The sequence below is a fragment of the Netta rufina genome (assembly GCF_964035555.1).
Source record: "Netta rufina genome assembly, chromosome: 3".
Lineage (NCBI taxonomy): Eukaryota > Metazoa > Chordata > Aves > Anseriformes > Anatidae > Netta > Netta rufina.
Genome location: NC_140125.1, coordinates 27,701,723 through 27,726,338, shown reverse-complemented (window position 1 = coordinate 27,726,338; position 24,616 = coordinate 27,701,723). Strand labels below are relative to the sequence as shown.

General features: G+C 36.7%; 1 protein-coding gene across 1 annotated transcript in view; it reads right to left on the bottom strand.

The window, feature by feature from the left end:
- Positions 1-24,616, bottom strand: part of RYR2 (ryanodine receptor 2) — a gene marked incomplete at both ends in the record, with an annotated part of 408,872 nt that overhangs the window by 89,391 nt on the left and 294,865 nt on the right. Inside the window, 13 exons of the mRNA XM_084285045.1 lie at positions 1,576-1,640; positions 2,408-2,523; positions 6,652-6,775; positions 12,230-12,305; positions 13,328-13,405; positions 14,649-14,786; positions 15,936-16,025; positions 16,681-16,759; positions 19,178-19,341; positions 20,931-21,071; positions 21,858-21,948; positions 22,419-22,639; positions 23,655-23,824. Of these exons, the coding sequence (XP_084141171.1) occupies positions 1,576-1,640; positions 2,408-2,523; positions 6,652-6,775; positions 12,230-12,305; positions 13,328-13,405; positions 14,649-14,786; positions 15,936-16,025; positions 16,681-16,759; positions 19,178-19,341; positions 20,931-21,071; positions 21,858-21,948; positions 22,419-22,639; positions 23,655-23,824 (1,553 nt within the window). The remainder of the gene's footprint in view (positions 1-1,575; positions 1,641-2,407; positions 2,524-6,651; positions 6,776-12,229; positions 12,306-13,327; positions 13,406-14,648; positions 14,787-15,935; positions 16,026-16,680; positions 16,760-19,177; positions 19,342-20,930; positions 21,072-21,857; positions 21,949-22,418; positions 22,640-23,654; positions 23,825-24,616) is intronic.

The window sequence follows — 24,616 nt, the reverse complement described above, 5'->3', positions numbered from 1 at the left end:
CTCAGTACTGCTACAGGTTTCAGCCAGGAAGAGATCCAAAATAAACAGTCAACATGAATCTAAAATTGCTTCCTTTTGGGTGCATGATTCAAAAGAAGGTGACTAATTTCTGAGTCAACAAACTTGGCAAGTATTGCACTATGGAAGTACTTCAAGAGATTACAATTTATTGCAGATATATCAGGTTTAGAAAATGCTGCAAATGCCTACCTTTGCTTATTCACTAATGAATTGAAAAGGCGCTTTGAATATGCAAGCAACATACAAGCTTTTGAATGCCAAAGCTGTAAGTAGATTTTCTTAATTTGTAATACATAAATCCTTCTTGGCATAAGAAGGAGTACTGGGCTCATGGGAACCTCAAAAAGTTCAACAAGGGGAAATGCAAGGTCCCACATCTGCTGAGGAATAACTCCACATAGCGGGGGTTATATATAACCCTTTCACACAGTAAAGGCTGACCACCCTGAAAGCAGCTCTGCTGAGAAAAGCCTGGTGTCCTTGTGGACACCAAGCTGACCATGAGTCGGCAATGAGCCCTCACAGCAAAGAAAGCCAATAGCATCCTGGGCTGAATTAGGTGGAGAGTTGCCAGAAGGTCAAGACAGATGTTTCTTCCCCTCTACTCAGCACCAGTGAGGCCCCACCTGGTGTGTTGTGCCCTCCTGGGCTCGTCTGTACAAGAAGGGCATGGACATACTGGAGAGAGTCCGGGGGGTGGGAGGGTACAAATATAATTAAAGGTCTACAGGATCTTTCATATGACGAGGGGCTGAGGGAGCTGAGATTATTTAGCCTGGGGAAGAAATGGCCTAGGGGCATCTCATTGGTGTAAATAAATATCTAAAAGGAGGGTGTAAAGATGCAGCCAGATTTTTTCCATGACAGGACAAGAGACAAGGGGCACAAACTGAAACACAGGAAGTTCTGTCTGAACATATGAAAACACATTAAAAAAAAAAAAAAAAAGACGTTGACTGAGCACTGGCACAAGTTGCCCAGACAGATTGTGGAGTCTACTTGGAGATCTTCAAAAGCCATCTGGACAAGGTCCTGGATAGCCTGATCTAGGTTTGAGCAGTGGGCTTGGATCAGATGACCTCCTTCATCTCTTTCATCCTCAACCATTCTGTGATTCTGTGATGAAGACATCAGTATTGTTTTAAAACAAGGAAAGAGATAAGGAAGGTGACACTGAAAGGTTCATGACTGTATTAATTCCAGTAGCTATTGCTCATATTTAGCTGCCTAAAGAGTGTGGAAGAGAGAAGTCTTCTGAACTAGACAAAGCCAGTAAATAGAAAATGTAAGGAGGTTATGAATAACATCACCTGATTAATTTTATATCATGAAGAAAAGGAATAATGACAGTATGAATATAATCCTGTAGGTTTCATGTCTGTATTTCATCCCTATATTATTTTCAAGCTATTTTTATTACTACTGCTTCCAATCATCAAAATAATTATTTAACACAGAAAGCTGTATATATAACAAAAATAATCACATCCACTAACACTTCCTCACTTCAACTACTTACTAGGTTGACAAATAATGAGCAAAGATATACTGTACTTTGGCAAAAAACTTGATTTCTTGTTCATATGGAAAGTGCTCTCCTTTGCCTCTACTGCCACCATCTGCAGAGAGAAGAAAATTTAGCTCACTATTATATATCCCAATTACAGTCTATTCTGCGTTTTTCTTTAAAAGTGTACACTATAAATAAGTAATATTGTTGGTCTTTAGATGTAGATTTAAGATACCACACACAGGAGTTAGAGGCATTTTATGACACTCTTCTGAGAAAAAAAAAAAAAAAAGTCATAGCAAATAAAATGTGCAAAGAAAAATTGTCCAAATAGTCACAGATGCGTAGACATCTCATAGTCTAAAGAGATATGGATACTTATTTGAGATGAAAATCTGATCCTACATGTGTATTTTTCTAGTTATAGGCAACACTTTTGGAAGACTGAACTCTGATTCTACTTTAACACCTTTCTCCTGTAGTTCCCAGGAGAAACAAAATTACCAAATTTTTAATGCATTGTTACAAACATGTTATGTCTGTAAATGCAAATTTTTTTTAAACAACAAATTTACTGGTTAGAATGAAATGAAATTAAACTTGGTTCTCTTCCCCCAGTTGCTATAAAAGTCACATACTATTGAATAATCTGGTACACATAAACCATTTATCCTTTATTCATTACATTTTCATCTGAAGAATGAATATGAATGAAACTAGAATGAATGTGAAATACATAACTCTTTAAAATTCATCATCAACTACAGAAAGCTAAAGGAAAAACTCCTTGTTGAAGACATTTTTATTTTTGGAAACTTTCAGGTTTCTTTTATAATTTCAAACTTCTTAATAAAAGAAAATGAAGGAGTACTATACCAAACTCCAAAATATACTGATGGGCTTCATCCACGTATCTTATAAGTTGCTGAAGGAAACTGTAGGCAAAGCGTTTCTCAATGGAAGGTGTGTCCAATTCCAGGTCCTTAAATCCTCTGAAATAAGAAGCAAATCAATTTTTATGTGTGCAGAAGGAATCAGATTAGTTTTACTTCTCCTGATGCCATTTTCTCTGGTAATACTTAACTGCTTATTCACATAAGAATGGTTCAGTTTAAATTAAGCAGTACTCTTGCAATTATTTACATTTTGAGCCATTTGTTAAGGTGCAATTAAGATTTCCCAGATAGAAAGCTGGCAGAAAAGGTGACTACTCAGATTAATCCAGTATCATTTTAATTTCTTTCCCTTACCTGTAAGGTATTACCACCTTTTAATGTCCTCCATGGATTGATTTTTGACTGAGGGAGTTTTGAAACTACCAAGATACTTTGATTTAAACAAACAAGCCAGAAGTAAATCTAGTCTCCCTCATCATGACTCTTACCTAGAAGTCTGTTTGACTGAAGGAACACTGAATAGCTATGTAGCATTTATGAAAATTTTGGTGGGGGGGAGGAGGGGAACAGAGGGAAAAGAAGTGTTGGAATTGCAATTTGCTTTTCCCACTGTGTTCCATCATAATCTGATACGAAAAGCCTATCTTCTTTCAACTAATCAACTATTAATTTGCAGACAGCAGTTTCATGATGTAGGCCATTGTCTCCTAGCAATAAACTGCTAATGACGTAAGTGGTTCTGCAGGACCACTCTAATGACTGAACTTAAGGAAGCTATTCTTTACCAGCAAGGTAGTTTGGCACTCCATTGTCAGAACCATGCATATTGCTATTTTGCATGTTAAAAAAGTAAACCTACCAAACATAACTGTCTTTATAGTCTCATTTCTGTTCTAATTAAGAACATTGCTGATGGTAGGGTTCAGAAAGAGAGATTCTACAACTAAAACTGCTTTCTCAGCTGATACTTTTCAGGGTATGTATGGGGCTGAAAGAATTTGAGATAAGGACAATAATTGGGAAATATGGACTGGATATTGTTAGAGTGTAATAATTGTGTTGAAAGGTGGTGAAGTGACAAGGGGTGGAGTGTGTAAATTGTCACCTTTGTTGGTGTTGTGATAATGTTATGTTGATTTTGGTGTGGAGAATTTTTTGTGGATATAAGTGAAATTTGTGATGATTGCAAGGAATGCTGATGAATATATTTTAATGATAATTAATTCTAAGGTGGGAGCATATACTTCATTAAGGGTATTTGATTAAGGACACTCTCAGTGTAAAAGGTGGTAGTAAGAAGGAAGCCATAAACAGGAACACAAAATGTGGTAGAGAAGGAATAAGGGAGATAATGTCAAAAAAAAAAACACTTTCCAGTTAGTCATTGATTGACCATTAGGAAACTAAAGACACAACTTCGGAGAAAGCCGCATGGATTTTGTAACTCTATTTGGGATATCCAAAGGAATCACTGGCACTATGAAAGCTAATGATGGAATGTGAAGGAGAGAGGGAATCAAGGACAATCAAAGCTGGAAATAGAAAAAGAAGGAACAGTCACACAAACTGTGGCCAGTCAGTAACAGCCGTTCAACTAAACACTCCACCTGATCACCACAGTCTGTCCTGTCTTATTAAATCCTATCTTAACTATCCCTCTGTGTAACTCACCACATCATTCATACGTGTGTGCTGCAAGGAGTAAGTGCCAGGTATTGGCAAGATCAGGAGGACTGAATATTAGGACAGACTGGGGCTCTAAGTGCCCAAGGGCCTGTGGCACCAGCAACTGGAGAGAATGAGGGTCTCAGCACCAGCAGTTGGAAAGGAGATAGCTCTTGGTAATGTCTCTACAGGTCCTGCATACTTTGAGCCCAGAGTTCCAACTCAGAAGGGAACTACTGTGAATGGATTTGGTGCTAGCAACTGGAGTCAGATGGTTGGTGGGTGTTCCTAGCCTGTGGTGTCTGCAACTGGAGTAAGTGGGAGTCTCAGCTCCCAGACACTGGGGCAGGAATGGTGTGTGTCCCAGAAACCAGTCAATGGTAGGAGGATAGTGTCAGTGAGGTGAGAGTGTCAGCAGCAGGGGCTGGAGTGGGACCATGGGTCACAGCCTATGTGCCTGAGTGCTGGCTGCTTGGGAGGAGTTAAATGTTTTTTTTTTTCTTCTCTAAACCCAGGGTGCATGAGGGTGCACAAGTGCAATTCACTAGCACACTTCAGGCTGGACTAGACAGTGAGTAGAAGGCCTCATGTCTGAGCAGGTATATCAGATGGTCAGACGATTCAAGGGTAGCCACAAGTGTAAAGTATTTGTGAGAAACGTTCCTGAATCTAGGCATCAGTTCACTTATGAGCATCAAAATGGACTAGCTGGCAAGAAAGAGACCTCTGAAGTGGGTAAGAGAGCTCAACATCCAGGCAAAGGTATTGTACAGACAGAGGCTGTGCTGGTACTCAAAAGATCCATGAATGTGCACATGCTTGTAAACTTGGAGAGAAAGGGAAAGGAGGTGGAATGCTTTCGCTACTGAACTTCAACCTTTACCATCTGAAGTGGGGGAGGGAGGCTTGACTGTCTATAATTGTTTTATATGTGAGTTGAAGGCAGCACTTTGTCTGTAGAAGTCTGTGCAGCTGGGCATGTTAGCATTCCTTGTGTGTGTGTAGGTAGCTCTTGGAATCATGCTTAAATTCACAGGCAAGTTACATTCCATAGATTCCCTAGTTACCAGTTCTGAAAATGATCTGGGCACCTAGACTTGGTTAGAGATGAAAGTTAAGGTTTGAAGGGTCATGGAATGAATTAGAATGGTCACAGTCAAATAAAAGACTGGACAGGAAGACATGTATAGCTGTAAGTCAAGTGGTAAGGGGACAAAGGAAAAACATGAAGCAGATGCTTGTTTGTTTAGACAGCACAGTAGACACAGGGGCAGCAGGTACATGGAGTTTATCTTGATAGAAGTATCTGCATTTTACTGGCACAGGAGGATGCAGATAAGGCAGGAACTACTAACCAGATGATCAGTGTGTCCAAGTTAACAAGTACATTACCATCCCTCTTAGCCTTCCCCTCCTCTAAAAACCAAAAGCCACTTTTCACTTGTGTTTAAGTTAGACAGTAATAAAAAGGATTAGTCCAAAAGGAACACGTAACCTTGAATATAGATGAACAGTCTTTTTTTATTTTGACAGGGGACAAGAAAAATAAACTTTGCTGACATCCATCTTCATACATGCTAGTCCACTGAAGGCAAGTAAATTGTATTATTTTAGCTATCTTGAAAGACTCTACCTAGAATTATTACATATGCTGTGGGACTCTATAAATGGACTGAATTTCATATAAAATTTAAGCAAAAGGAAGTGGGCAGATTTCAGGCAGATGTGCTAAGCTAATTAATTCACAATGATTATTTAAATTCATCTCTGTGCTTGTTTCATTCTCTTACTAATATTCATATAAATACAAATCTCAGATATGCTTTCAGTCTTTCCTAGTGATTCATATTTCCTAAGCCATACTGATGAGGCAGACATTAATTTAATTAAAATTTTATTCACAATGTATTTAGTAGGTAAATATATGTCCTATTAAAGCCAAAGGGAATCCTGCAGAGAATGTATGCTAACTGAATTATTCATGCTATTCTGATTATTACATTTATTCACTATTATTACATTTATGCTGCAGACTATATCAGGAAACTTTTTTAAAAACATTGTTTTCATTTCACTTTATTTCAGTAACACTACAAATCAACTCAGTTAAAGAAAGGAGTAGTAGATTTTAGAAATGAAACTTTCTGATCAACACAATTGTCTAGAGATTTCTACAAAAAGGTGTAGGTGTATGACATATGCCTGTAGCCTTAATAGTTCTATCACTTGTAGAACATCAACAAATTTACTAACAGTTGGATGTATGGAGACACAATGGAAAGAAGAGGTATGTAACAATGTTGAGAGGATATACAGAATACACATGCATTCTGAAGAACAATGCTTGCACTTTCTGCAAACCCTAAAAACCATAAAACACTTCTTCCTTACAATGTTCTATATAAAGAAGCTGATCCTTACCCTCAGGTACTGAAACCTTAATATGACCCTTTGGTTTTGTTTGTTTTTAACAGAGGGGAAAAAATAAAAATAAAATAAAAAACACTACCAAGGAGTATTAGAAACCTTCTGTGACACTAGTAGTAAACAGAAAATTACCTGGAGACAATATATCCATTAATCTGAAGAAATTTCAGAATATCCTGTGCTTTTTCTCTGTCCTTGGCTTTTTCTTTGGCTGTTAGAGTGTCATAAGGAACAAGAAGAGGGTGGTTGCCTCCTCCTACTATGAAATATCGAAAGAATTAAAACATAGTTACAGTATCTTTTGACACAGTAAGTGCTGATATGCAAAAGCACTATTGTAATAACACATAGCATGCAAGCACAGCATAGCATAGCAGTAAAACCTAGTCTGAAGTACCAACAACTCATTTTTTGACAAAATTGCCATTTTTTTGTAGCAATTGCCATTGCTACAAAATTTTCAGATATAAACCTTAGACAGGGCTGCATACATAGTTCTAACATGATCAGTTGTTGTAGATACCAGGAAAATATGTTGGACTTAAAAAAAAAAAAAAAAAAAAACAGTTGAAGAAGGAAAAAGCGCTTAACTGTTATGAACATGCATTATCATTACAACTTGATTTAATGAAATTAAATATATTTCAATAAATAACACATCATTTCAGAACAAAACCAAGATCTGTCATTCCAACAGAGTTCTGCTTTTAAACATTCTGATGAAAGCAAAAATGGTTCATGTAATTTAGCAAGCTATATGTATATCTAAGACCTATGAAAATGGTGTAGTTCAATTCAATAGTAATGAATTAAAGTACTAAAGTAAAGTAATGAAAACTAGAGTACATTTTTCAGACAACTGCCAGTCTCATTAAAAGAATATCGCAAAAACAGAGAGGTGAACAGAATAAATTGCACTGGTATCGTTTATAAAAGGTGGTTGTGGTAGCTTCACAGTGATAACTAGCTGAACCAACTGCACTGTTCTCTTTCTCCCCCTCCTCAAAGACAAAGCGGGAGAAAGTATCTTGGAAAAAAGGTCATAGGTTGCGATGTGAACAGTGAGAAACTAAAAGCAAAATAAAAACACCTTCTATTCACCAGGGGAGTTTTAGGTTAGATGTTAGGAAGAACTTCTTTACTGAAAGGGTTGTTAGGCATTGGAACAGGCTGCCCAGGGAAGTGGTGGAGTCACCATCCCTGAAAGTCTTCAAAAGATGTTTAGATGTAGAGCTTAGGGATATGGTTTAGTGGAGGACTGTTAGTGTTAGGTCAGAGGTTGGACTCGATGAACTTGAGGTCTCTTCCAACCCAGAAGTTCTGTGTCTGTGTCTGTGTCTCTCTCCCCCCCCTTCCCCCCACCCCCCTTTTTACCCTTTTCTACCTTCTCCCTGAGCAGTGCAGGGCAAAGGGGAATGGGGGCTGCAGTCAGATCCTAAGGCTTCATCATCTGCCACTCCTTCAGTCACTCTGCCCCTGCTCCAGTGTAGGGTCCCTCCCACAGGATGCCACTCCATCTCGACCTGAGCCTGCATGGGCTGGTCCTGTCTGCTCATAGGCAGCAGGTCTTCAACAACTGCTCCAATATGGGTCTGTACCATGGGGTCCATCTGTCAGGAGCGAACTGCAGATCCCCCAGACCCCCTGATCCTGCATGGGCTCCTCTCCACAGGCTGCAGCTCCGGCCCGGGGCCTGCTCCTGCGGGGGCTCTCCATGGGCCTCAGCCTCCTCCAGGCCACATCCACCTGCTCCACCGGGGGCTCCTCCACGGGCTGCAGCGTGGAGATCTGCTCCATGTGGGACCCATGGGCTGCAGGGGGACAGGCGGCTCCACCAGGGGCCTCTCCTTGCACAGGCCACAGGGGAACTGCTGCTCCAGTGCCTGGAGCACCTCCTGGCCTCCTTCATTGACTTTGCTGTCTGCAGGGCTGTTTCTCTCTACATTTTCTCACTCCTCACTCTCCCAGCTGCTGTTGCACAGCAGTATTTTCTTAAATACTTAAATCTGCGCTCCCAGAGGCACAGCCAGCGTTGCTCCCTGGCTCGGCTCTGGCCAGCAGTGGGTCCCTTTTGGAACCAGCTGGAGATGGCTCTGTAGAGCAGCTTCTAGGCTCTTCTCACAGAGGCCACCCCTACAGCCCACCGCTACCAAAACCTTCCCTAAATCCAATACAGTGATTTATTGATATCTCTCTAAATGTAGATGGCTAACTTGGCAAGAACATAAAGTAGCTATTATTAATATAAATATCTTAGGAAAAACAAACATTATTAGGTCTTCAATTTCTCCCTCATCACAATACATTTATGTGATAATTGCTACAAAACCCCACAGAATGGTAAAGGTAATTATCAAACTTATCTAAGAAAAAAAATATATTACAGTAAGTCTGTAGTAATATTGTAAAAACAAAGGAAAAATTCCCTCAAGAAAATATTGGAGACCTATTCTTTCCTGATTTTGTAAGCAACATAAAATTTTCCATGAGTCCTGAGTCCTTTTCAGTAGATGAAAAATGATAACCTATTGGCAAGTAAATTTTGGGGGGAAGTATAGCCTTTTACATTGAGATTATTCTTACTTTGTTATCACAAATGTGATCTAATTCCACATAGTACAGCTGAAGACAGATATGTAGAAATTCATGCAAGCATATTAAGTATATATGTATCTGTGAAAGTTAGTAAGACTATAACAGATTGTGAATCATAATCAGTACACTTGAATATTCAAGAAGGGGGATGCACTTGTATTTTCAGTTAGCTAACATACTTCCATGAGAAGCCTTAAATGAAAAATATAAGCATTTTCTGCATTGTCCTACATAGTAAAGAGATACAAATCAACAAAATCTAATTGCTATGATAAAGCTACTCCTGTTTGCACTTTACAAATGTTGCAGTAAATGCAACTTATTTTCAGGAAAGCACACAAATGCTTTAAAAGCTCTTATCATCTAACACCACTAAATCTCTACTTGGTTCAACAGAGATAACAGGTATTATCAGACCTCCTCTTTAAGAAGATTAAACTGAGCCAACAATGTAATGAGACAATAAGAGCTTAATACACTGAAAGCCTCAATTTTTTTTCATTGTTAACCACAGAGCTGTTCTTTTTTATTCTAAGTTATACACACTTGGAAAAGACTTGAAAAAGACCTCTTAAGATTCTCCTAATTTCCAACCTGAACTTTCCCCGGAGCAACTTGAGGCAATTCCCTGTAGTCCTACCACTAATTATCTGCAAGAAGACGGTTACCCACAGCTCCCCACACCTTCCTTTCAGGTAGTTGTAGAGAGCAGTAAGACCTCCCCCGAACCTCCTCTTCCCCAGACTAAACAACCCCAGTGCCCTCAGCTGCTCCTCATAAGACTTGTATTCCAGACCCTTCATCAGTTTCATAGCCCTTCTCTGGAGACACTCCAGGGCCTTGATGTCTTTCTTGTAGTGAGGGGCCCAAAACTAAACACAATACTTGAGGACTTGAGGTACAACCTCACCAGAGCTGAGTACAGGGGGACGATCACCTCCCTGGTCCTGCTGACTACACTGTTCCTGATACAGGCCAGGATGCTGTTGGCCTTCTTGGTCACCTGGGCACATTTCTCGCTCATGTCAACAGCCTTTCCCTCATCCACTAGGAGGGTTACCTGGCCATAGAAGGAGATGAGTTTGGTCAGGCAAGACTTGCCTTTCACGAACCCACACTGGCTGGGCCTGATCCCCTGGTTGCGTGATTGCACTCAAGATGACACGTTCAATCACCTTTCCTGGCACTGAGGTCAGGCTGACAGGCCTGTAGTTCCCTGGATCCTCCTTATGACCCTTCTTATAAATTGGCATCACATTAGCAAGTCTCAAGTCATCGAGACCTCTCCAGTTGACCATGACCACTGATAGATGATGGAAAGCATCTCAGCAATCACACCTGCCAGCTCCCTCAGCATCCTCAGGTGGATCCCATCTGGCCCCTCCAACACTTACATACTTCTATCTGCAAAATTTCTGTAAAATTCTAGCTGTCACATTAGCTTGTTACAGAAAAGTTATTTTGAACTTCAACAGAAAGTAGTTTTAAATCTGGCTTGTGATGTAAACTATAATTTAATACATTATATTAATATGTAATGTAGTATATAGTATATATGTACATGTTGTATGTAATATAAATAAATAATATCATCAAATAACCTATTTTGACTCCCACTAGTGTTTTAAGTTTAAAGTACTCCATCATTAATTCTGTTTGGTAATGTCTGTATATGTTACCAAAAACATCCAGAATAAATACTCAATAAAAATTTCAAGAAACATTACAAAACTGAAGCTACTTGAAATCACCTGTTCCAATGACACTGAAGTTTGCCTACCTGCTCCCCCACTCTCAATGAAAAAAGCAAAAAAAAAATGGCATGAAAGGTCTCATCACTGAGAATTCTCATGTTTTCAGTATTGCTGTAACGAATTTACCTAGCCATTAGAGAACAGTGGCACATAATAAACTGGAAGACATCTTGCCAACATATTGAAAAAAAATTTTAGAAAAAAAAAGGATAATCCTCCTAAACATACTTGTATACAAAGTCCACACTACTGTTCTGTTCTTTAAAAATGTTTTAAAAGAACATATTTCAAGACTAGAATATATGCATACACACACATACATGAGGAATATAACACACTCTTGAAGGCTAGGTTTTGTTCAACTGACAAATGCATTTACATTTCACACCAAGAAATTTCTCAATCAAAAGCCTCTTCTTCATTTGTTATAGCTGCCTCTAGTCATTTCAGTGCTATCTTCCTTTGCATAACACTGTAAATGCTATACAGCACTCTCATTGAACTGCTGCTCAAAGGTAAATCTGTGTTCAGGGCTGCTAAGTATAGTAGATGCATTCAAATATTAGGTATTAGATATAGATTCAAATATCCCAGAATTAGTCCATCCTGCAGCTACCTAACCTGAATAAAGTTTAAAAGAAAAAGTCTATAAAATTAAAATAAAAACTGTAATAAGGGGAAATATAATTAAAGGTATGGAAATTTATACTAATTTATCAAAGAACCCTTTCAGGTGTAACTTTACTTTTTCATAAAACTTCAACTACTGTAATTTAGCTAGAAGCTTATGTATAAAAATGCAAGCACACAATAAAAGGAAAAAAAAAATGTGAAATTTGGTGTATAGTGTTAGACTTCAGACCTTTGGATAACACAAAACCCTAACTTCAGTCATTTTCAAATGGAAACTTGCAGTTTCTCCAAATATTATTTCCTCTCTGTGCAAATATAATGTAATGCACAGTGAAAAAATATCTTTAACACATAAATAAAGAAATGTATTTAACTCGGAAGGAACAAGAGTGGCACAATATATCACAAAAATCATCACTTAGATAAGCAGAGATCACAGATCATATTCAATTGTTTACATGGAATCAAGGATCTGCTCTAGGTTTACCCATTTGTCAATTCAAAACACCCTTTTAAATTTACCTGAAATAAAAAGGGACCTCAAATGAAACAGAGTTCAGAGACCACAGGGCAATAGTCTGACATAAAAGCTAGAAGGAAAATATATTAAGGTATCTTTCTGTATTGCAATGGAATTGGTAAACTACTTCAGCAAGAGATGTTACACTCAATATTATAAAAGCTCAGGTAAACTTCTAGACACTAAAAATATCTAGAGTTTAAATTACCTTTTGCTTCAAGCTCCATTTTCTTTTTCTTTGCCCATATGTTATGGTAGTTTTCAGCCATCATCTCTGCCATAGCCTTAGGAAAATGGAGAGTTCAATGATATGTGCTGCAATGGCCAACTCCCAAGGAAGAATAAATTTCTAGTTGATATGAAATAACTTTTGTGTACTAGCAGTTTCCATACAATTACACTGTAAAGGTTCACCAAAACCAAGAGTTTTTATTAAGAATTATGATATAGCATTTGTTTAGGATGGGTATACATAGGCAGTAATTAGGGACCTGATGCTGTATAGAGAACTGTTAAAACAAAAAAGAAGGAACCACACAGAGAAGGAGGAAGAGTACTGGCATGTCAGACAGGGACTTCATTCTCAAATCAAGGTGAGCAAGAACCTTGCTAAGGCTCTGACGGCCTTAGTAAACGAAACAAAGGACAGCAGACCGGAGGACTGTGCCAGAATTGTTGGTGGTGGACGTAATAGTCAGTAACTACATGGATATTGCCTGGTAGATGTGGATACTCCTTTGTGTAACCACACGGTTAGAAGCACCAACCATTTTACCAGGGACTCCATAGATGCAGACAGTTTTTTAATGAGCAGGAAATTCTGCTCCAGTATGCACAACGAATAAGTAAATTCTTATAAAAACTTTCAGACTGGTAATCTAGAAACTAAACCCCAAACTTACAAGATAAACCAGAAAAGCTCTCTCCAGCCTCCAACTAGTAAGAACTACTACTGCCTACTACTTCTAGCATGAGACAACTTTTTATACTCTCCCCTCCTGTCCTCCTGACTGTATACTGTATATTTGGAGCTACAGAATTTTCTAGGTTTCATTTTTCATTTCTTTCATGGACCTACAGTAATATACTTCTTTCAAGATAAGAGAAACTTTCAAGCCTTTCAACAAGAACCATGTTTTTTTGAAATAACAGAGAATCAAAAAGTAGTGGTGAAAGACAAAAAAATAAAAATAAAACTGTATCAAAAGAAATAACAGAAACCACCAAACTTGTTTTCAATAAATTAGGAGAAAATAAAAAATTGCATGGTCAAAAATGTTAGGAATATTAACTATTCCTGACTTACATGTACATCTCTGGAGAGGGTGACATTGCTCATGTCAATTGCTCGAGGACTGTAACCATGGGCTGCATCTACTGAGATCTGAATGACAAACATGCAGAACAACGAAGTTGTTGGAGTTGTACACAAAGTATTTGATATGAAGAAGTTAACATTTACAAGATATTGAAAGTAATGAAAGTACTTAGGAAAAAAAGTGCCCTTTAGGGGGCAAAAGGGCCCCCCCTATATAGCCCATCTGAAAATATAGAAAGGGTGGTAAACTTAAGCTACATGTAGGTAAAGGTCTACATTTTTTGTTCCCAAAGACAGAAGTCATCAGACACAAACCCCACACATGTAAATACAAGAAAACATGTTTTAAGATCTGAACTCACCGTGAGTAACGATGTACTAAAGTTATGATTACATCTCTGCATTTACTAGCAATTTTTATCCAAAGAAGATGGTCAAATCCTAGGTCATCTACTTTAAGGTGAATTCAGGCAATAATCAAGCTTACAATTTTTTTCTATTCGAGCCTATTTCTGTATGGAATCTACTGAATATGATACTTGTCTGTTTCCTGTCATCCTCCCAGCTCAGAGAATACCACCAATTTGTCATTCATTTTTTTTACTGAAAAATTTGTCACTGGCTTGGTCATTACATTGAAACAAAAGGTCAGAAAAGGATAATTACCAGAGAGATGCTGGATAGCAAGAAATTAATTTGTAAGTAATATACACCTGTAACAGAACAAATTGCCAGTATTGTTCTACGTTATCTTAACAGCATTTTGATTTAAGAAGGCAATCCTGATGGAAAAAGAAATACTTTTAACATTTTCTGAATTTTGGCCATCTACAGATGCTGCATGAACATTAATATTTGTATTCATTTTCTGTTTTTAAAAAGGACAAAACAAAAATCATTTGTATCTGTACCTTTATTTATTTCTTTACTTATTTACATTAGCTACCTAATTCCAAAAAACATATCTTAATACCCCATATTGATGTGTAATAACCTACCAGAAGTAATAATTCAACTAACTTTAAATCAAGTAAAAAAACAAAATCATATTTCAATTTTGTATTTATATTTATTTATTTATTTATTTATTTATGTTTATTAGCTCCTTATTTTGAGACAAGGAAAGAAATTCCAGGTTCAGTGAACAGAAATCTAAACCAATCTTCAGTGTTGTACAATTGCTTGTAAAATATACTTTCATACATTTGGTATGTATTGGAGTATTATTTCATCACTTGTAAAATCAAAGAATGGAGAGCATGTTTTGCATGATTATTTTTTGCAGTAAATTTACAATAAAGTTACTTACTTGACTGGTTTGAGATATGCGGCGTGTCCGATTATACAGTGCCATAGAATCTCCTTCCCGTGTCCTTTCAATCCGCCATCCCCATGCCAGCATGGTTTTCAGTGATTCTTTGATTGGCCATCGATAAATTTCTTTCTCCTAGAAAAATGCATAGGCAATAATTACATTGTTTTTCTTGTAGCTATACAGAGGAAAAAAATATATATATATGTATATATATATATATACACACATATATATATCCACACGCACACACACACAGAGAAAGGGAGCTGTTGGGCTTCTGCTTAGTTAAACTGAGATGCAAAGGATTATACTGAAATCACCCCTCATGAAAAAGAGACACTACAATGAAGCAAATAAATCATACAAGATATTTCAGAGTATATTTATCATTTCAGAGGTGGGCAAAATTGTGGCCCTACAGCAAGCTGACTTATCAGGGATAAATAAGAGTGCTAATGGCATGCTCAGATATGAACTCAAAGGTAGAGTGGTTAATTATCAGGAGTAATGTGGCATTTTCTCTGCTTTATGGAACAAAACAATACAATCATAGAATCATTAAAAAGTATACATAGGAAGAAACCTCTGGAGATCATCTTGCTCAACCTTTTGTTAAAGTCAGATTACCTAACCAAATTCAGTTAGGTTATCTAGACATGCCATGTCATGTCTTGAATATTTCCAGCATATTACTTCCCTGGGCAACCTACTCCAGTGTTTAATCAGGGAGAAGGATTTCCAGAAAGCATTTCTGCTGAAGTAACTTAATCCCACTGCCTTGCCCTGTCACTGTGCATGCCTGTGAATAGAATAACTACATCTTCTCTGTAACTACTATTTAGGTATTAGGAGACTGAGACTAGACCCCCCTGAGCTTTCTTTTCTTTAAATTGAACAAACCCAGTTCCTTCAACCTTGCTTCATTTATCAGGTTTTCCAGCCTCCTAATCTAATCCTGGTGGACCTCTGCTGGAGGAGACCAAAGACAATCTAAGTCTTCACTGAGCATTCCTGGATGACCTTACTGTAAGAATATACCCAGTTTCACCATTCAGACATGAGAGAAAACAGATTGACTGACCCACCTATTGTATAATAAAGCCCTATAGTCTCTATCTGAGATTTTGAGGAAGGCAACTATCTCACACTAGCTGATGCACTCAAAAAAAAAAAAAAAAAAAGTTTTTTAAAAAAGTGATGTAAGTATTAGGCAATATTTTCACAATGAAAGATACAAACTTTCAATCTCCCAGGATGAACAAGTATGAATAAATTCCTCACCTTTTCAGAGAGTAATTTGTATTGTTTCATTAACGGTTGCACTTTTGCAGATTCAGAGTATGTTTCACCATATGTCCACCCATTGGCAAACTAAAAACAGTAACAAATACAGAGAAAAAAATAGGGAAGAGTGAAAAAGTTCTATTTTTATTTGTACAAAGGAACAGAACAATTATTCTGTAGGTCTGTTCTCTTAAATTTCCTCTCTACTATTTTCTCAGTATTTTCTCAACCAAAATTTATATCCACATACAATGAAATCAATTATAAGAATACCAACGTTTTTAAAAATTAGTGATTTCTTGGAACAACCATTTCAACATATTTAATTTTTATTGATTTCCTTTAGATATCTTTATAGAGCAGAATGCTGTGTTACAGTTGAGGAACAGTTTTTAATACTTGGCACCAGAAACTATCTAAAGGCATAACAATCCAAAGAGTATTTTCCATTAAAAATATAAATGTTAGGTCAATAAAACCTTAAACAATTACCAAGAATATTTAATTAAAAGTCAACAATAAAAATAATGAAATGCTGAAACACTATTTTGAAATATTCATGTGGACTTATAGAAGTCCCACCTCCAAAAAATGTGCTACAAGAAAATGTATATTTATATCTTACCTACATACCAATTTGGAACATAATGAAAAATAATAATATTCATAGTAAAATATGTCTAAGATTAAATGGATACAAATAAATAATCTGATTTAGCTGTAAGAGGAATACAGACTTTACCTTTTCCATTGACCATTTATCATGAGAATGTTCTGCATATTTGTTAATGAAATATTCTAGCTTTTCAGGGATCGTGATGCTGAAAGTGAATGAGAAAAAAAAAATCCGTTATACCATACATTCTAAAATGCGAATTTTTGTTATGAAGAAAAATTAAAAAAAAATAATAAGAATATACAACACATACATCCACTCAAAGCATCTCACTGTGCTGGTTTCCTCACTTGCAGTTTGCTCCAAGCCCCAGTTAGAGACAAAATCTGACCTATTTAATGGGTGCTTAATGAGAACCCCAGCTGTCATAAGACTTTTGACACACATATGTAAGTAAAATTCAATGATACCCTGTACTCATGCTTTTTGTCATTTATTTCTATTACTAGCATTCATTTTGAGATTTAAGATATAACTATGACCTGCAGCTTCAGAAATGGAGTAATTTATTACACAGTCCTCTACAAATTAAGTGTCCTAACAGTTCTTTTTGAAACACATCATGTACTTTACATATTCCTATAAACTTCATTATATACATGAATACTTTAATTTATGAAAACTCAGAAGTTATACACTCAAGGGTTTATTTTCCAACACCGCATTGAATAGCTTAAAAATATAAAAATCCCTACTGAAACCAGAAATAAAAAATACACCAGTCATTGGTTAAGAATGTTTAAGCAGTAAAAGAAAAGCCGCTGTCCTTATTTATCAAACAATCATAGACAGAAACCCCTTCCAAAAATATATTACATATCACTATTTATCTGCATTCTTACAAATGAAGGGGAATAACTGCTTCTTGATCACTTTTAAAATAGCAAACTCTTTCTCCCAGGACAAAGAATTTAGTCAGCAAGTGTTACAGTGCCATCTACTGCAAAGCTGAAGAGTGTGGTTTTTAATCTTCAGTCACAAAGAGAATCACAGAATTGCAGGGGTTGGAAGGGGCCTCCAGAGATCAGCAGGTCCAACCCCCCTGCCAAAGCAGGTTCCCTAGAGGCAGGTTGCACAGGTAGGCATCCAGATGTATCTTGTATATCTCCAGAGAAGGAGACTCCACAACCTCCCTGGGCAGCCTGTGCTCAGTCACCCTCACTGTAATGTAAAATAAAATGATGTCATGTACAGTCAAAGTAACAGTCTGCAAGAGCCTAATAAGGCTGACCAGAAAATATTCACCCATGAGTTCATTAATTTATTTTTTTGTTTGTTTGTTTGGAAGTGTGTATTTTAGAGGGAACTCTTCTGATAGTATAATAACTTGTATTTAGAAATTTCAGAAATACAGTAAGTGGACAAGGACAATTAGGTTATATTATTGATATTATATGAATAGAGTTTAGACTGGTAAGCAGTGGGATGCAGGACTGGCATGTAAAGGAGTATAGGACTGGCTGGAAATGATAATGATTAATGTAGTGCTTTCTTTGTCTTGAATCATCATGGAACTGTTGACTCCTAAGGAAATGAGATGACTGATGATTTTGGTGATGTTAAGTAACATTTTCTGATGTTTTGAATTCATACTTGCTATTTACAATTTTCCCCTGGAAGGATACTAGAAGAAGTCATCTTTGATTAATTAACAGATAGTGTAATACCCTCACTATATTTTGTTAAATCTTCATATATCTTAGATACATCTTAGACAAATTAATTTTAGTGGTGATTGATGTGGGTTCCACATTACAGTCTAGATAATGGCTTCTGCTACCATATTTCAATGTGCACATGTGTACAAACATACTGTATCGAAAGTATCAAACTACTGACAGCATTTTGTTTTCTGAACATTAACACAGACAGAAAGCTCACAAGGGCAATTGAAGCAAATGTTCTACAAGTAGTATTTTCAAGATACAGTGAACAACCACACCACTGTAAGACGCTATTCTATACAAAGGAGAATACGGACCCAACTGTAGTAAAATATGAGGACACAAAAATTCTTTTCTGATACGTGTTCTTTCTAACTAATGTACTTAAAAGAGCATGGTCAGAGTCTGACTGCCTTGAGAGAATGAAGTGTTCCTACATCCAAATTATTGGTAGTAAAAAGAGACTATATGAATGCACGATCATCATCATTTTCTGCAGGTACAGGCAAAAAAACTGTGTCTTAGCACATGTAAATAATGACAGGGATGATACAGAACTCTCTGCTTCTCCTGTACATAGGAACATGCTATGCTGTCTGTAGCAGATTTAGAAAGGTAACTGGAGAGCTCTATCTGAGGCTGAAAATGCACTAATGTTTATTATGTTTATTATTTGTTTATTATTTGCTTGTTTTTTTGCTTATTTAATGCTTTTCATTATTTAAAATTAGCAATAAAAAAATAAAATATAAAGTTAAGGTCTCCATTTTATCTAAAAGATGAGAATTCAGAAGAGTCATGATTAAAAGGTCTAACTTCACATCATATCCAGCAACAGACTCCATCCTTCTTTTACACATTCATTATAAAAAACAGTCGCAAGAAAAAGAATTCCTTACTTGGATGTATCAACAGGTTGAGGATTAAAGTTTCCTTCTGAATCCATTGAAGACTGTTTTTCCATCATATTTACATAATTTGATTCCATATAGTCTGGAGGTAAGGCCCCTGCAACTGCACTCAAACAAGGCAAAGCCAGTTTGAACAATTCTTGTTCATATTTCTGTGGACCACACAAGGGATATAAAATGAATAGTCAATGGAAGCTACTGACATCATTAGTAAAATTGATACAGCTACATGTGAGAACAAGCAGCCACAGAATGACTTTCTTAGTGCAAAATCGAATTTCTGTTCTGAAAATAAAGGAACATGACTGCACAGAACTTTAGTCTATACTAAAGATATAGCTAGGATCAAGCAAGCCTAGCTCTTGCTGAAGTAAATGGAAAAAGCAGTGATATTACTGGGAGCAACACTAGACATTTTTCAAATGTCTGGTAGGAGAATACAGCACAGGAACATTCATAGCATTTCCCAATACTTAGATTTGAAATGAAACTCATAAAAGTTTAAGCAAGTTGGTTAAAATATTCACAGAAAGAACAATAAATAAATATGAAGGGATACTATTAAACTTTTGTCCACCATAGGGTTGAGCCAAGGGTGATCTAACTACAGCTTATTAAACTAAGGAATATGAATTAGAATTAGCATAGGTCTTTTCCAACAGACCCACAAAGATGATTGAGTCCAGCGGCCTGACCACTTCAGTGCTAATGAAAAGTTAAAGCATACATGTATTATTGAGGGCATTATCCAAATGCCTCTTGAAGATTGACAAGCATGGGGCACATTACAAGAAAGCCTGTTCCAGTGTTACATAACCCTCATGGTAAAGACATTTTTCCTGATGTCCAGTCCTCCTCTGGTGAAGCTTGGAGCTATTCTTACTTCTCCTGTCATTGGTAACTAGGGATAAGACAGGAGAACCTCTCTCTTTGCTTCCCCTCCTCAGGAAGTCACAGAGAATAGTGAGATTGCGCCTCAGCCTCCTTTTCTCCAAACCCGATAAACAAAGTGTCCTCAGCCTCTCCTCATAGGACATGCCTTCCAGTCCTCTTATCAACTTGTTGCCCTCCTGCATTCAAGTATCTTAAAATCCATTTTATACTGCAGAGACCAGAACTGCACACAATATTCAAGGTGAGGTTGTATCAGTGCTAAATATAGCAGGAGAATCATCTCTTTTGACTAGCTTCTGGCTATGCTGTGTTTATGTTTAATGCATCCCAAAATGCAGTTTCTCCTCTTGGCTGCCAGGGCACACCACTGACTCGTGCTGAGCCTACTGTCAATCAACACCCCCAGTCCCTCTCTGCAGAGAGGGAGATGAGTGGCTGGAGAGCAGTCCTGGTTTTTACTTCACAAACTATACTTCCTTAAATCTCCATCTTTCACAAGCATGTGCAGATGCTTGAATTTGCCTGTAGGTCTCTGAAATGTAGTTGACCTGTACAGATACACTTCAAGGTTACTTCATTATAAATATATATATATATATATATATATATAGAGAGAGAGAGAGAGGGCATTATATAAAGAGCAGACAAAAAGGTATACCTATGTTTAAGCTGAAGATAGAACAGGAAGATTTAAACTAGAAGTCTTCAATTTACTGAAGCCTGTATTTTTCTTTTAAGGTAGATAACACAGGGTTGATATAAGCTAGGTAAAAATAACAGATTACAAAAAAAAGAAGTTGCACAATAAAGCTCTTGTTAGCAGTAGACGGATAGTAATACGAATTACCTTTTGAGACAAAGCATCAAAAATACCCCAGAACAACTTCCTGGATAAATGAAGTTCTTCTTCTGAGGCAGCACCAAAATTACCCCATCCACCTGGCAAACAATAATACTTCCAGCATCTTTCATAATGATTCGTCAGCAACTAAAACAGAAGATATTTCAAAAGCAAATAAAATATAGCTGCTGGGGTTCTGCTGTTCTGGCACTCAACCTATACAGGCACTTCCAGAACAATTTATAACTTTTATAAAGAAGGCATATTATGTGTTTATTCTTTAAACTTGTGGTGGACATACCCACAGTACAAGCAGTTTTTACTTTTTAACAATACAAAAAACATGTGACAAAGGATCATTTTTCCCAACACCACCAGAACCCTGACAGCTCAGATGAAGACAAGAAGTCATTTCCATCAGTATGCTGCTATTCCAAACACTGCTGTTGGTTGGGTAAGATAACAGAATCATGATTTACACTAGTTCCCAATTACTCTTTACGTGTCTGGAAGCTATTCAACAGTAACTACCAGTGAGACCCATCTCTTCTCTGAGCTGTGAAATGTGCAATCAACCTACCCTCCTGTCTTCTATTACAATTGGCAGCAAGCTTTATTCCCTACCTTTCTTTCATTACAGACATATTTATTCTTACATTGTTAAAAAACTACAGATTATCAGGGGGTCAAATGAAAAAAACATTATGAAAAAAAAAATTATGAAAAAAACATTAGACACGGACTTCATAATTCTATGTGGATGGATGCAAATTAAACTGATTTCCTGCCAAAAGAGGTAGTTTCTCTCTACCTCTCAGATTATTGCAGAGTGAAAGCAAGGTAACAAAGAAGACAGAGAATATTCTCCATGGAAGTATTTTCTGTTGTATTTTGTTACAAGGAATGTTACTGAAGATTAAAATGGCTATTTACCTTGAGAGGCATCTTTGCATGTTCATTTAATAGGGGAACATCAAATACCAATCTTCTCAGCAAATGCTGCATCATGGAAGGCCTCAGTTGCCTAAAAGCAGATAGAGGATTTCAATATGGTGTACCACCATAGTTGCATGTAAATAATAAATACATTAAGGTAACCTGTCATTTCTACACCATTAAAATTCTTCAGATTCATAGAATCATTCAGGTTTGAAAAGATCTTTAAGATCATCTAGTCCAACCTTTAATATAATTCTTGAAGAGCTCCAGGGATGGTGACTCAACCACTTCCCTGGACAGCCCAAGTAATAAACAAAATTCATTAAGTAATTGTTTTTTTTTAAAATCTCAGTAATAGCAAAATAACCAAAGACATATAAGCAATTAATAAAGTAGCAAATTGAATACAACCATTGTACTTAAAATGTCACAAACGTGGTTCAGCAAAAATTCTTAATTATGCTACTGATGGCACAGTTCTGCATTCTTGTACTATAATTATCATAGGTCACTTTATCTTTTCACATTCCTGTACAGCCAAGAGTATTTTCTTACCCACAAATAGACAGTAAACACTCTTCAATGGAATCTCGCTGAGCTTTGGTAAGAGAGCAGCCCTTTGATAGTCTGTACACCGTATGTAATAAGGAATCAATGAGGGAAGCATGGTGCTCTGTGCCAGCAAAAAGAGGAGCACATCTGGTCAACAGAGGCAAAACTGCTGTGCAAAGGTATCGATTCAGAGCCAAAGCCATATCCGTAGCACTTAAGGCAGCCTACAAATTAAAGGAGACAAAAATTATATTTGTCTTGTCAGTATTGTTACAAAATAAAGATTTTTTTTCTTTTGTAGAAGTTAAAGAGGGAATTTTTCAGAGCACACAAATGCAGATTTGAAACCTACTGGATGCTGAATGCCTAGTTTCCTTTTCTGCTTCTGTAGTCTTCTCACATATGGCACTTTTTATTGTTGTATGAATGACAATATGACAAAAATCATGAAGTTTGACACTAAATGTAGTCTCTCAAAAACAACAGTTTTCAGAATTATATTAAAGAATGTCAAAGTTCTTTAACAAAACACTCTGAAATCTGGTAGTGATACCAGTGAAGTTTGCATTAGCAAAGCTCAGTATGCTGCCATGTTAAAATCAAGCCCAAGTTCAAAGTGCAATAAATCCTCACCCACTCTTTCTTAAATAAAAACATAACTATTAAAAAAAAAAAGTTTATATAGAAAATGAGATAGAGAAATCAAAATCCATGTCTTATCCCTCATATAAGCTAAGTCTGATCTTTCTGGACTAAGCCAACTAAGAAAAATTAGATGGAAAGAAGGCTAACAGGAAAAAAAAAAAAAAAAAAAAAAAAGCAATTTTTAGAATGCATTAAAATAAAGTTTTTTTTCTGAAAAATGAAGTGGGTGCTCCTAACAATTTTGTGGAGATGAACACTTTCTCTAAATCTCTGGGAAGAGGCTCTCAGTTACATATTTCGTTGGCAGCTAATCTGATTTTCATTCCACAGCAAAAGCTCGGAAGGTCTCCTGGGAAAAGACAATGGATCTTTTATGGATATGGTTATCAAAGGCGACTCTTTATGAAGTAAGCATCATGCTGAAGAATCCCTCTTCATTTATCTTCAAATATTCTTGAAGCTAAGAAGTAACAGACAGCTCAGCCAGCATTTGAAAAATGCAGAAGACAACATGAAAAAAATAAATAAATGTTTTCCTGAGGAGCAAAAAATGTTTCAGTGTTAATTCAAATAATAAAAGACTTAAACTCTTACTGTATCTAAAGAAGCAGCAGCACGGAGATCTGGCAGAAAGCCAACTTCAAGAAGGTGAAGAAGGAAATCCTGATCCTCAATTCCATAGACCCTGTCAAGGAACAAAACCATGGCTGCCTTGTGATCTGGGCAAAACCCCGCAGACATGTCAGGTTCCACCACAGTTCCATCTAAAAGATAAAAATAAAACTTCAATGACAAGGATCATCCTTCACCAGCAGATCAGGCAGCCACACTACTTCTTGTCAGAGGTTTTAGTCTGTTATATGCAACCATTTTCCCCATGATTTTATTACAGAAAAGCAACATATTTGTAGTTAACTGAAAAAGAGTGCATAAGGCAAATTCTACCCTGATAGATCCCAAAGTCCCTAGATCCCGAAGATCCCAAATTCCCATAGCTCCCACTACTGCAATGAATTCTGTGTAGGCAGAATTCTATGTATGCCACACCTGTAACTTCACCATAGTTGCTGAAGAACAACTCTGGTGTCTTAGTAAGATCTGCTAGAAACTATTAATAGGGTTAGAACACCAAAAGCAAGGATTCCATTACAAAAAAAAGATACCAAAAGCAAGGATTCCATTACAAAAAAAAGATAATGTTTTTTTTTTTTTTTAATATTTTAGAGGGAAGAAATGCTTTTCTGCTCTACCTTGTGCATCAAAGTAGATACTCAACTGTTGATATTCTAATATAATAAGACGTAACCAAAACATATTAATTAATCTACAAAACTACCTATATATCTTAGAAGAAGCAGACAGAAAGTAAGAAATTTAACAATTCTATGTCAAACATTCCAGGAATGCGGCACCAGTGAACACATCAGTAGTGGACAACAATGAATTAACATTGTGCTAAAAAGCCCTCACTACCTGAAAATTTCTGAAATTACTGAATGAATTCATATAAATATTTTCTACATTTTGGTATTTTCATTTTGAAAACCAAATAAATA